Raw genomic sequence first — 14811 nt, forward strand, 5'->3', positions numbered from 1 at the left:
CTCTATTTTACGCTTCCCTCTCCCACCCCTCTTGTCTCCTGCTCCCCTCGTTATATGTTCTTTGTGTTGGCTCTTATAAGAGTCTCGATAATGTATACAAAAAAAACATTTAAAAAACCCCTAATGAATATTCAAATGTGGAGACCAATTCCATGGTATGGGTTCAACTTGAGTGACGAATCAGCGGTGTCGCTTCCATTGTAGTGGCAAATGCGCCATGGGGATTGAATTGTGGTGACGAACATGTGATACAGGCTCAATTAGGTCTACAAATCCATGGTGTTTGTTCAGTTGTAGTGACGAATTTGCGGTGCACATTAAATTGATGACAAATCTGGTGTACCGGTTCAATTGTTGACACATCCATAGCTGCAGGTTCAATCAGGGCAACAAATCCTGGGTGCACAACAATTGTGGTGACAAATGCGTAGTGTGGTTTCAATTGTCGAAATGATTCCAATGTGAAAATTCATTGTTGTGACAAATGCACTGTGCAGGTTCCTGTCTGTGACAAATCTGCGCCGCAGACTGATTGCGGAGACGAATCTGCTTTGTGCATTCACTGTGGTAACGAATCTGCAGTGCAGATTCATGTTGCTGACAAATCTGTTGTGCACACATATTATGCTGCAGTGCCTCAGCTCACTTTACTCCAGTGTTGAAACCCGTGCCATCGACCTCACAGTTGGGCTTGGGCCATGAGCAAGTGGCGTCCGGGGTCAAGGGAGTGGAGATGGAGTGAACTGGGGGGTATGGGTAGGACGTGTCTTGTCATGCCTCTGTGGAGCAGTCAGAACTGCCGTTGGTGCATCGACAGGAACCCACATTGTCAGGTTCATGTGTGGTTCAGATGGGGGAAGGGAGCCATTTTGTTTGCCTCTTTGGTTTGCCATCGACTTTCCTCACCAACCGAAATGAGAACCATGGGGGTGCGTGCAAACTTGGGCCATCCTGTAGTGGATGGTTGCACACCATATGGCTGTGAAGGTTGCGCATCATATGGTTGGCACTTGAGCAGCCACTACACCTCTAACTCAGTCAACATATGCAAAATCGCTGTTGCTTTCATTTATTTTTCACCTGTACTCTTCATGCAGTTCCCATTTATCTCCATGAAAAATGATGTTTAAGCTGTGGTAAACCTCACTGCCAACTGTATTTGGAGCTTGGTTTCAGGTTTTAGGTGCACTGTGAAAAAGCAAAAACATTTGTTTTGTTTTGTTTTTTGTTCAAGATCAGTTGACATTCCACCAGTGGGAAGGAAAGACATCCTCTTTAAAATGCAACAAAAGTCAAATTTCAAAAAATAGAAATATACATCCGATCATATTCAATTCGTTTTTACTTTACATCCGTTTAAGAAAAAATAAATAAATAAATAAATAAAAACCCACCACTAAGCAGAAAATAGAAATTCACAACAATTCCTGTGGAAGCCCCCATGTCTTACCTTTGTAGGCCGATAACAAGCATATGACGTTTTGCAAACTGTGCAGGGGCTTACCGAGCAGGACAACGATGCGGCTCCTTTTCTGAAGGAGTGTTTTTTTTTGTTTTGGCAGATCGTTTGGCTCATAAAAATTAGAGAAGCTTTGTTACATTAGAGCCTTGGGCCACGACGTATTTCATGATTCAGGCGAACAGATGGGAGGGACATCTGTATGGTCAGTATTACTGGCAAAGAAAACGAGTAAATAATGGTGCCCATTAAGTCAGGTGAGACAGGCTTGGAAAAATTATGACATGAAAGATGCCTGTGGTTTCTCCTGTAAGATGAGGCCATCCTGAGGCAGCAAGATTTTGTTGGATTGCAAAAGGCGAAAAGAAATGAAAAAGAAGATCAGATTATCGAGTTGGGAAGTGAAATAAATGATTTGCTCCCCAACTAAGTTAGTCTCAACTAAAAACTGCCATCATGGTGCAGTGCCAACATGGAGGCACCACATGGCTCAAGGGCACGAGGTCTGTCAGATGGAGATGTGGAGCCCATCTCTGCGTTTAAGTTATGGATAAAATATCCCAAGGCATCTTTCAAAACGAGTTGACCCTTGTGTGCTGGTACCCTGGATAAATTTCCTGTTTTGAATTAGCCATTAATTAGCACTACCTGCAGTAGGTGGGAGTGCTTGGGTGTGGATATGGCACAGGCATGGTGGGCTGAATGACCTCCTCAAGTGCCTAAGATTGCTGACATTTCCTTGAGAAAAAAAAAGGGAAACAAAAACTGCATCATGCAGGAAAACACCAAGCATGGAGCAGCATAATTTAGGAATGACAAAAATTTCAATTATGTGGCCACCCATAAGATTTAAACCATGTTTGCCTGAGAGAAGGGACAACTACATCATGTTTTCCTGTAGATGGTAAGCTTATACACAGAGAGAGAGAGCTGTTGCATTTAGCACAGAGTTATGCTGGGCTGCCAAGATGATAAAGCAAGAATGGAGGAGAGAAAGACTTACAAACTCATCACCCGGGACCCAGTAGCCTTCCTGCTCAATGCCCATTTTGGAGCCCTTGCAGCCCACAGTCATGGTTTCAACAATGAGACCATCCTTCACGGCCAGGGATAGCTGCCGTGCACACTCCTTGGGAAACAGGCTGAATGTGCGTACCATGTACCTGCCGTAGAAGCAATGTGCACAAGACATTCACAATGAGCCATGTTCCTGTGACAGAAGAATTAAACAAGTACGAAAACACTCAAACCTTTATGGAGTTAGTTGCTCCAATTACCTTGAAAATTCCCTTTTTACTGTACTTCCAATCTTAGAATCCTGACACATTTGTACGAACTACATCGCATTAAAAAGCTAAATTCACATTAATGCAAATCAGGAATTCCCCCATGCATTTATAGTAAGGGCAGCCCTCCCCGATGTTCTCCGTAAAATCCGGTGGTCGATGTTCACCGACTGAACAGGGAACCACCGGATATTTTTCTCCCGAGTTAAAAAATAAGAAGTAATGCTAACTTTTTGTCGAATGAAGAATGACCGTCGCCTTGCTGGTGGAAGTTAGTGTACAATCTGTGTCGACGAACAGGTAGAAAGATGGATGAAATCACCAGGATGTTGATCGACGTATACGAACCGCTATGGGAAGCAAGAAGCTGATGTTTCGGGCATTAACCCTTCATCAGAGCAAAAGAACAATTTTGCCTTTTGTTTGGAGAAATGATTCATCGAACTGAGAAGTCGCGTCTGTGGTTTGTTGCGGTTGCCGTTTCCTGTTAGAACTTTTCTATGCATTCATTAAATTTCTTGCGAACGATCAAACCGATTGTTTTCATCCCGTCACATGAACCGATTCGTTCTGGATTACATGCCACTTGCTTTCGCATCAAGTGTTCGCCAAGTCACCAAATGTAACCAGACTGTGCAACACAACTTGGTTCCAAGCTGGTATTTGGGAGTATTTTGCTTCGGGTTACTCGCTGAGACTTGAATGGCAGCCAAGTTAAGTGATCCTGAAAAGTGAGTTTATCAGGAAACTTCTCGTGAGATAAAATACTTGCAGAAATGAGAGTGATCGCGATGTAGACGGTAAAACCGAAATTTTAAGGTGGGCCTTGACTGATTGCAAAATATTGGGAAATTGTAAACATGAATAGATAAATAAATAAAGAGCTGAAATCCTCCATTTTGAATATTTAGATTTTAAAATAATTTTTTTTAAACTGTTGTTGCAAATTCTTTCAACAGACAACACATTTTAATTCCATACTCTTAAAAAGTGCATGAACTTTGGGTATAAGTAACAGATTTGCAGTTCTGAGATTAAAATTATTCTCTTTTTGGATACTATAAATTTTGGGACAAGCCCAGTAAGCAAGCATTGTGGAACACTACCTCTCATCCACCCCCTTCCCCAAACACTCACCGAACCACACCCCTTTACCCAATAAAAAAACAAGCAGTCATAGACTGGTACTTACGAAATCGTCAACTTGACCTCTGACCTTGTCTAATAAAAGCTGTCTCTAGAGAAGGTAGCGACACAAACCAGAAGTTTCTATGATGATTCTGTACCAAACCATCAAAAATCGAATGTTTTGGATGTTTGACCTCACTGTGACCTTGACCTTTGACCGATTTTGACCAAAATCTAATCAGCACAAGCCATCACCCTCCTGAATCACGTGGTGTAATTTGACATTGGTAGCTTCTTCCGTTCTCGAGTTATCGTGCCTACAAACAAACAAGCAGTCATAGACTGGTACTTACGAAATAGTCAACTTGACCTCTGACCTTGTCTAATAAAAGCTGTCTCTCGAGAAGGTAGCGACACAAACCAGAAGTTTCTACGATGATTCTGTATCAAACCATCAAAAATCGTAATGTCGACCGAAGCAAAAATCTCCATTTCTCCACGCAATTATACCTTAACGTCACTCAACGACGCGTCTGCTCGAGCGCACTGCATCATGGGACGACCCGTGACGCGTCGAGTGAAATATTTTTTATACAATCTTAAAACGTCTCCAAAACATCCGATTTTTACCAGAATTTCGACAACCGAGTTTTAAGCGTCCGAAGCGATCGCAAAAACCAAAGACAAAATGAAAATCGAAGTTAAAACGAACTCGTATCGTCGAGCGTAGCAAAAATACTCCATTTCTCCACATGAATTTACGGAATTATGTTTGACCTCACTGTCACCTTGACCTTTGACAGATTTTGACCAAAATCTAATCAACCCTAGCCATCACCCTCCTGAATCACGTGGTGTAATTTGACATTGGTAGCTTCTTCCGTTCTCGAGTTATCGTGCCTACAAACAAACAAACAAACAAACAAACGGAAGTCATCAATATACTTATGAAATCTTTAGATTTCGTAAGTAACAAACAAACAAACAAACAGAAACGGAAGTCATCAATATACTTGCGAAATCTAAAGATTTCGTAAGTAAAAAACTTGGTTCTGTCCTTCATCCGCATGCTTCACCACATCATCTGAATCATGAACATGTACGACTACTCTATGAACATACTTTTCAAAGTGTGGAGAACCGTGCATACCTGCGGAAAGTTATCCAGTTGACTTCAGCAACAGAGCAAAAAGTTTCCACCTTATTGCAAAGCAAGATAACACCATTTCCAATTCAGAGAATACACCTTTGCAAATGCATACTCATCAAATTGAACTAAAGTCAACGAGCATCAGAGGACGCCATAGAGTAATGTATGCGAGTAAATATTTGAAGGGATTGTCTTTCTAATGTTGGTAATGAGGACCCATAATCACACATTTTCTGGTTTAATGGACGTGCTGAAAATCAAGTGGTGAAAGAGATAACAATGAGGGTGGAACGGCGAATAGTTATGAAATTTATGGTCGATGAAAATACGAGGCCTGTTGAAAGCGACAGTTGATGGGCTGCACAGTGTTGCAATAACGACAATCATGACATCTATATTAAAGAGCACCTTGGGGGCAAGAGGTTTAGAATGAACCGAACGATCAACAATGATCTTTTGCAATGGCAAAGTTCACGTCCTCAAGAATTATCCATTCAAGGCATAACGGAAGCTTCCACTCCAATGAGAGAAGTGCTTTTCGAAGCAGAACACCACCTTACGGAGTACTAATTAGAAGTATAAACAAATGTCTGGGTCAAGCTACCTTGACCTTGAAATCGCATATTTTCCATGTTTGCCACACATATCTTCCTGAACCTTATATTGGCAGGAAAATAAAAACAACAGACAAGATACCCTGAGTCTAATGGTAAGACTTTTAAAAACCTGGAGAGAAAGTCTATTTTTTTTTTTTTACTTATCTCATAATGTGTTGCTCAATTTGTTTTCCACTTTAATCCAGCATTTTATTCTTAAACTAAATTTCAACTCAATATACATTGCCAAATTAGAAAATCTGCTTTTTCAGAACAAACTGTGCTTTCTTAGGTTGCTCAGTCGAATTTTAGGAACCTAATAATCGAGAACAGATCCCTCACAATATTTTACATGATCGGTCATTTGTGGTAAAAAAAAACACAAATAAATGATTGGTCATTTCATGTCAGCAAATAATAATAATAATAACAATAATAAGAAAAAGAGCACCCAGAGATTGTAGACCCTCACCAGGAGTTGTGTGTGGTGTTTGTGTAGTTTTGTGCGGTGTTTGTGTACTGGTGTGTGACATAATTAACAAGCAAGAAGCAAAGATGGCATCATCAGGAGGAACCTGGATAGGATTTGGGCTTCAGCTGCTACTCCTCTACCCTCAAACACATCAAGGTGCAGCCAAATGAGCCTTATTCAAAAAATATATATATATATATATATAAAAATAAAAAAAGAACCCAGGTCAAAAAAGTTAAATGATTCTGGCTGCCAGAGCATGCGTCCAATCAGGTTGAAATTGAAAACACATATTCCCTATCACGACTGGATTATAATTGTTAGTTTCATCGATTATGTTTCATCGATTGATGAAACCATCCAAGAGAAAGAATTTTATTTTAAGATTTCTGCTCAATCCAATATGGCTGCCAGACCATGTGACATCAATTATTCGTGAATACCCTGGTATCACTAAGGCTTGGGAAACGTGTGTGTGAAGTTTCTCCTCGATCTGTCCAGCTGTTCTGGAGAAGAAGATTTTTATACGTTTTCGGGTAAATCCAATATGGCTGCCAATCCATGTGACCTATGATGTCAGATGTGTGAACGTGATATTCCTCACTGATAGGCGGTCATACGTGTAAAGTTTCACCTCGATCTGTTCAGCCATTTCAGGGAAGATTTTTGAAGGTTTTTTTTTTTCTTTTCTTTTTTTAACAGTGTGGCTGCCAAATTACATGACCGATGATGTCATCAAATTTTATTTCTGTGGGCCAATTTATCCCAAGATGACCCTGCAAAAATTTTCATACAGATCACATGAAGCGTTATACATCGGCAATTATGATGTCCTAACAAAGGCACCTATGACGTCATTAAAAAAAAAAAAATCACACTCATTCCCCCATGGAGAACTTGTCATGTGCCAAGTTTCAATTTTTACCTTGATGCAGTTTCAGAGACCACATGACCTATAATGTCATAATTACCATTGAAACATTCTACATGAGTAGTCGTTGCTTTGGTGAAGATTTTGCCTCATTCCGACAAGTGGTTGCGGAGAAAAACACTGAAGTTCTGTGCGGACAAACAAACAAACAGACCCAAATGCAATACCCTCTCCTCTAACGAGGGCAATTAGAACGAAGTCGATGGCGTGTCATCACAAATCCCGCTTCCCACCTCAAGCAAAGCTAAAAGATGGCAAAAAAAGTTCCACCAGGAATGACCCAATATCAAATTTAGTGTTGGGGAAGAAAAAAATATATATTCTGTTTTGACCCCTGTGATCCCCAGTCCCCACCCCCTGGGAAATGAACCAAGTGTCAAATCCAAACTAGCATTCCATATTTCATGTGTCCCCCAATGTTTATTTCATCGACAAAGTTTAATTTTAAAATGTGGCCGAAATTGCATTTTTCGATATTTGACCTTTTGACCCCACCCCAGATGGTGGAGTCAAAAATGACACTGCTCATGCACCTTATTGCCATGTGGTAATCATAACTACCAAGTTAGGTAAATTTCTGCACAAACACTTAGGAAATAGCATGATGGATGGACAGGACAGAGCTGTTGCCTCCATCGTGGTGCAGAAATTCACCAAAATGAACTGAAGGATCATTGCTGAGCGCTGCAAGTCAGAATCCCTCCTTGGGCAGGGTGATACTGTTGCGCTTGGGGCTTCGGCCAGGACGGCGTATGAAAATGTATATTTTTGGAGCCGGTGGGCATTCCGAATTTGTGGTGAAGTAGTTTTGGATAAAGTGGGAGGGCATCTGGAGAGCTCATAGAACACTTAACCCCACGCATTGTTCAAGAATGTAATCCAATTGAAATAAAATAATGATTTTAAAGGTCGTGTAAAACTAAAATTCCAAAAGTTTACTGCACTTTTATACACCACCTCATTTAACATGTCCAAGTACAATACTGCAAAACTGGACGTTTTTGGAAGCAGCAAGAAGGTGATTTGTGTTCTACAGTGTCCAAGCATATCATGAAATTAAAATAAAACAAAGATATTAAAGGTCATATAAAAAAAAATTATTATTCTGCAAGTTTACCGCCATATCTTATTGTGTCTAATACACCACCTTATTTAACAAATTACATTAGCTCTTCGTATAAGCTTGGTGTTGGCTTAATGGTTAAGGTAGCTGGCTTAAGATGTTAGGGTCTTGAGTTTGAGCCCCTGCCAGCCGTTGAATTAATATCAGGTGGGTTGATTCAGCCTGTCATCCATCTGAGGTTGGTGAAATGAGTACCAGTGTACTGGTGATAGAGGGCACTGCATCAGCGACACGGCTGTGCCCCAGAAAATGGTGCAACTAGCAGCCACATATGACAGCTAGCTCGTTCTTTGTGCCTATTTATGTCTTTTATGACGTCTTCAAAAACAGCAAGTTTCCTGTTTGGAATGATTTTTAAATTTGTTTGACTGACAGACAGGCAGACTAAAAAAGGATCTCACGACTCACTGCGCATGTGTGATCAGGACAAATTCAGAGCCAAAGTGCTGCTAAACTACAGGTTCGTGTTCAAAATAGAGCATTCAATTGAAATCAAGATGTTCCTCAATCATAGACTGACGTTTGCGGACAGACAAACAGACAGACAGAAGTGAACCTCCCGCTTAACCCCATCTTTAGATTCGCCTGCACGGGATAAAAACGAGAAAGAGCAAACATTGCAGACACTCACCAGAATTGTTTTGTGAGGTTTTGTTGTACGTATTTTGGAGACGTACTCGCATGCTAATTGTACATAATTTATAGATGTACTCACATTCTAATTGTTTTTATTTTATCGAGGTATTCAGCTGAAAAAAGGATAACGTGTAAAAATTGTGGTCTACATCACATAATGTGTGGACAAACAAACTGACAAACGGACCCAAATGCAATACCCTCTCCTCTAGCGAGGGTAATAATTAATTAGATGGCTATACTCTTTACAGAGGTCCGGTTCCCATCGTGTGCTGCCATTTTGGCTGCTGGTTGCATCATTGGTTCGGGGCGCGGCTGTGCCGCTGATGCAGCGACCCTATTACCAGTGTACTGGCACTCATTTCGCCGACCTCAGAAGAATGACAGGCTGAGTCAACCACCTGGTGTTAATTCACCGGACAACGGGTCTCGAAACTCAGGACCCTATGATCCCAAACCACCACCCTAACCACTTAGCCAAGACCAGGCCACCACAGGTATTGTACATTCACAACTCATCATGGAACATTTCTCAGATAAAATCACCCTGAACGGGTCACCGCTCAGACATGGACTACTACAATGAAGACCTGGGCAAGGAATTTGTAACTTGTTCATGGTGCTGGCAATAACTTGCCCACTCCACGAAAAACACGGTGGGATATTTAATGTCCACCAACGACGAGTGCTGGCAGGCGGAATCTCCAGCTTAACATCCCACCGACGGACGGCGCACACGTTGATGCCTCGTCCTGCATGAGAACCACCAGGGTGGGGAGCTTACGATTGGCTCAAAAGCAAATGTGCATACCTCCAAGGCATAGGTTGACCTGTCAGCCCCAAAGTAAACAAAGCTGGGACAATGGGGTATTTCATGTTAAAAACAAAATGTGTATCAAGATTTGAGAGCCGATCGATTTGTAAGTCGAACGATCAAGCGATTATAATTGACCGCAGGCCGACACCTGTCTACCACCAACTGCAATACACATCGTTTTCGTTAAAACTTGACACGAGAAACAACCAGTCGTATAAAAAAAAATTATTAGATTGTTGGATATTTATTTAAATTAGTTTGCATTGCCTTGTTCGACATTTTCTTGTGTGCACCGTTTGACTCAAGATGCTGGGATCGAGTTCAAAATCACATAAACTGGGATGATCTGCACGTCATCTCGGTATGTCAGTGTGATTCACGTGAAAGTATTCAGCAATGTTTCCTGAATGTCCTCGTTCTCAATTTGTGATTACACGTACAAGCTCCTCCCTGAGCCTTGTGCCAATTTTAAAAAGACAAAAGGATGAGAGAGGGGGTACGTGAACGTGGACCCATCTCCAACCGTGTTTAAACCTTGGGTCTATTTTTTCGATGAAACAAAATTCCCGAAGCCTGGTGTTGGCTTAGTGCTTGGGCTGGCTGGCTAAGGATCTCAGGGTCCAGAGTTCGAGCTTTGTAGGCTAGTGAATTAACCACCAGGTGGGGTTGACTCAGCCTGTCATCCTTCCGAGATCGGCGAAATGAGTACCAGTGCACTGGTAGAGGGGCACAGCATCAGATATTCACTTGCCAACCCTTTCAGGATTTCATCATGCAAGCACTGAAGTTTCTTTTTTTATATTTTTAAAAATAAATCGAATAAATAAACAAATAAATCTGAAGGATGTTCTTGGGTTGGGACCATGGGACACAAATGAAGGTTTCCTGAGTTTGGTGCGCAAGGAATCTCAAACCCACTTGGTGATTCGATCCATGTTGGCGATTTGCTTCTGGCTGCGGATCACCTCGACAGCTTTCCAAAGCTGCTGCACCACCCGCGGATCAGACTGGCGGCGCACGTGGAGGCGAGCCATGGTGCTGAGGGGACCGTGACAATGGAAGAGGAAACAAAACATGGGGGTGCATCAGCCGAGGACCACTAAATGACGCACACCACCCACCCCCAAGCCTGGCAAGACCTGCGGCAACCCTTTTGGTCAACAAGCAGAACCCGGGGTGCATTGGGACAACACCTTTTAGAGCGGCTGATCTTAGCAGGTGACCTTATTAGTGCCAACCTGGTGGTGGCATTGACATCATCACAATGAGAGTGCCGATGTGCCACCACTTAATACCATTAACAACACATTGCCACTCAATACCGCCGGCCATGACCCACAAGGACACGTGTGTCCCAATGCACCCCAGTTTTCCCACACGCTCAACATTCCCTTCGAGCCATCTTACAAAACCTTGACAACAACAATACACTGATAACAACAATAATAATCATGTTTACAGCGATCCGTGGGACACAACGCGATGCCGTAATCATCCGACGCGGTGGACTACCGGTTCGGTGGACACAAACTACCAACGAGACCGAATCACCGAACCGAACCTGGATCGTTTAGCCAGTGGTTCTCGTTGAGTTGCGATCGGTGGTGATACAGTGTGTATAGACTTCCGGCCTAGCAAAACCAGGGTCGTTCACACACGCCGTTGGCATTGCAAGGCGCCGCCATAACTACACGGGCACGAATAATCGCGCGAACGTTCTTCCAACTGCTCTTTTTCTTCCCTTTTAAAATCCCTTTTCGCTCGAAAAAAAGCCCGACGGACCCCGACGGACCCCGGCGCGAGAAAGGCCGCAAGCCTAGAGGGCCTCGCGCCGATTTCCCACGCACCGAACGCTGATGTCACGCGCACAATCCGACCCGACGTCATGACGCATCGCTAGTCATTATCCGTTCATCGCTTAATTCTTATCCACCGATTTGGTTTTATCACCATCGCGAATGGCACGGCATTTAAACATTGCACGCGGTATAAACGTCCTGCGGTTGGAGTAGACCGCGGGAGCGGGAACACCGCCCGTGGAGAGATCGCAGGCCACGCCTTGTCCTCGAGGTTATTTTGTTTCCGTTCGCAAATATGATTACGGACGTTCGGATGAAACGTTCTCACGGGGGCTTGGAGCCTGGGATGGCACTCGATTAAATAAAGCAATGACAAGTGCGTGGAGGCCTGGTCAGGAGGATTGCATGCCACCTCGGGACACCTACTCAGGAGGATTGCATGCCACCTCGGGACGCCTGGTCGGGAGGGTTGCATGCCACCTCGGGACACCTGGTCAGGAGGGTTGCATGCCACCTCGGGATGCCTACTCAGGAGGATTGCATGCCACCTCGGGACGCCTGGTCGGGAGGGTTGCATGCCACCTCGGGACGCCTGGTCGGGAGGGTTGCATGCCACCTCGGGACACCTGGTCAGGAGGGTTGCATGCCACCTCGGGACACCTACTCAGGAGGATTGCATGCCACCTCGGGATGCCTGGTCAGGAGGGTTGCATGCCACCTCGGGACACCTACTCAGGAGGATTGCATGCCACCTCGGGACGCCTGGTCGGGAGGGTTGCATGCCACCTCGGGACGCCTACTCAGGAGGATTGCATGCCACCTCGGGACGCCTGGTCGGGAGGGTTGCATGCCACCTCGGGACACCTGGTCAGGAGGGTTGCATGCCACCTCGGGACACCTACTCAGGAGGATTGCATGCCACCTCGGGATGCCTGGTCAGGAGGGTTGCATGCCACCTCGGGACGGCTGGTCAGGAGGGTTGCATGCCACCTCGGGACGCCTGGTCAGGAGGGTTGCATGCCACCTCGGGACGCCTGGTCAGGAGGGTTGCATGCCACCTCGGGACGCCTGGTCAGGAGGGTTGCATGCCACCTTGGGACACCTAGTCAGGAGGGTTGCATGCCACCTTGGCACACTTGATCTGGTCAGGAGGATTGCTTGCCACCTCGGGACACCTGGTCAGGAGGATTGCATCCACCTCGGGACACCTGGTCGGGAGGATTGCATGCCACCTCGGGACACCTGATCAGGAGGATTGCATGCTATCTCGGAAGGAAGTGGTTTGAATCAATATCCAGTTGGAAAACCGGTATCAGATGGTATCTGAAGGTTCTGATGCTTGTATAAAAGTACTCGTGCGGCATTCCAGAACACTGCAACCAACTACTTGGGGGCTCCCAACGTGCAGATGTAATAAATAAAAGCTGAATACACTGTATATTTGATTATGTGGAATGTGAGATTTATATTCAGGAGCATGAGGTTACAATGATATGCAAGCCAAAAGACAAACTAAAAATGTTGAAAATTCATAATTAACTTAATCAAACAATAACCAAAAAAAAAAAATAGGACCGTGCATCCTGAAGCTCACCTGGATCAGGAGCAAGTGACTCAAGTAACCCCCCCCCCCAACCCCATTTAGACCTGATTCTTTTTAATGCCGTGAACAAACTTTGCTACATCATGGGTGATGAAGGTTGTGGTCAAGTATCATCGAAATCATGAATGTAGTTTCAGAGAAGAGCAAATCCCTATTTTGGGGGGTCAAACTCCCCCACCCCTAACCCCCGTGAACCCCCTTCATGAGCGCAGAATTTAATGCGGTCAATAGACATTCGTTAGGCATCAGATGTGAAGCTTGTGGCCAAGATTTATCAAAATCATGTGTTTAGTTAAACCGATAATGACTGAAGTGTTTACGTACTGACCGACTCACTCACCAACGGACTCTGCTCGATTACATAAGCTCACCTAACTAACATCCAAAAAATAGCAAGTCACGTGACCAAAAATGCAATATACAATATGGTAATTACCCCAGCACTGAAGGTGGGTGGAGGTAAAGTTTTTACCCCTGTATGTCGTCTGTCTGTCTTTGATCAGGAAGGATATCTCAAAAATATACGGATGGATTAGGGCGAAAATTGGTGGACAGGCTGGGTGTGTGACACGGACAAACTGATTCGATTTTGGTGAAGATCCGAATCCGGAACAAGAATTTTTAAATGATGCTTCACCATTGAGAGGGCTAAAACGATATACCGTGCAACACCACATTTGAAAACATTGTGGACGGATTCGGACGAAACGTGTTGGACGAGTTGGTTCGGTGAAAAGAACAAGCTGGTTCGATTTTGGAGGTTTGGATCCAGATCCAGCCCTTCATTGGGATACAAAATGTAAACTGTTTAGCCGAGCGGAGCTGGAGCTATACGCTCTACCGAGAGCCGTTCTCCAGGGCGAATCATAAGTTCTAGGACACAGATTTTGTTGCTTATTTAAGATTTGTTTACACCATATATTTATGCTGTTTTCTCTCTTTTTTTTCAGATGATACAAATAATGCATTAAACTAAGATGGCAGACACCTGTCCATTGACAGTGGAAGAGAGGCTGGTATAGCACTACGAGAGGAGAAACACAAACAATGATATGAACAAATCTTGGATAAGCAGCTAAAACCGTGTCCCGGGACTTGTGGCTCACCTTGTAGTTACCCTCGCTGGAGGAGAGGGAATTGCATTTAGATCCGTTTGTCTGTCTGTCTGTCTGTTCGTTATCTTGGCAAAACGAAGTTTTTGCAAGATCTGTTACTTGGTAAGTTTTTTTGTTTGTTTGTCTGTAATCATTGGATTTTTCACCTTTATATCACTCTGTAGAGCACAATTCTCATCGGAAACTCTTGTGGGTAAACATATCGAAGTATTATTGCAATACCCTTCAGCACACATAAAGGTCAAGGTCAAGGTCAAAGGTCAAGGTCACTTTGTCGCAAATCAGGGGAGTCAACGAAACTCTTATTTTTTGAGTAATTTTGATCGGATCGTCTTCAAACTTTATGGGAATATAGTTCATGGTCTGGCGCTCAGCTGATTAATTTTTGGTGGCGATTGGCCTTGACCTTCATGGTTAGCGCCTCAGGTCAAACATATTTGACCCCAAGGTCAAATTTTCAAGTTTTAGGAACCATATAGTGGAGTACCTCAAATTGAACACCTCGACGATTGCTTTCTAGATATGTCAAGCTTGAGACATTATGACGTCATTTGGTGATGTTATGAGGCAAACGCATATTTTTCATGGTTACTCTGTAGAACGATTCTCATCGGAATCTCCCGTAGGCAGATATTCCTCAAGGTGTTGCTCCTGGTGGATAGCAGCTCTGTTCACCTCAGTGTGACCTTAAAGAAG

The 14811-nt window shown here is 43.7% G+C and overlaps 1 protein-coding gene across 3 annotated transcripts in view; it reads right to left on the bottom strand.

Moving 5' to 3' along the window:
- ZMYND11 (zinc finger MYND-type containing 11) overlaps positions 1 to 11635 on the bottom strand; it is an 89257-nt gene extending 77622 nt beyond the window's left edge. Inside the window, exons 1-3 of one of the 3 annotated variants that reach the window (XM_085864184.1) lie at positions 11160 to 11635; positions 10517 to 10636; positions 2463 to 2622 (exon numbers count right to left, since the gene is read on the bottom strand). In XM_085864184.1, coding sequence (XP_085720310.1) covers positions 2463 to 2622; positions 10517 to 10632 — 276 coding nt within the window. In that variant the 5' untranslated portion in view covers positions 10633 to 10636; positions 11160 to 11635. Of the gene's footprint in view, positions 1 to 2462; positions 2623 to 10516; positions 10637 to 11057 lie in introns of all 3 variants that reach the window. The other 2 variants (XM_085864169.1, XM_085864176.1) reach the window with 2 other exon arrangements.
- Positions 11636 to 14811: the final 3176 nt, after the last annotated feature.

The sequence above is a fragment of the Eptatretus burgeri genome, chromosome 2, assembly GCF_056783735.1.
Source record: "Eptatretus burgeri isolate ZD-2024b chromosome 2, Ebu_testis_v1, whole genome shotgun sequence".
Taxonomy (NCBI): domain Eukaryota; kingdom Metazoa; phylum Chordata; class Myxini; order Myxiniformes; family Myxinidae; genus Eptatretus; species Eptatretus burgeri.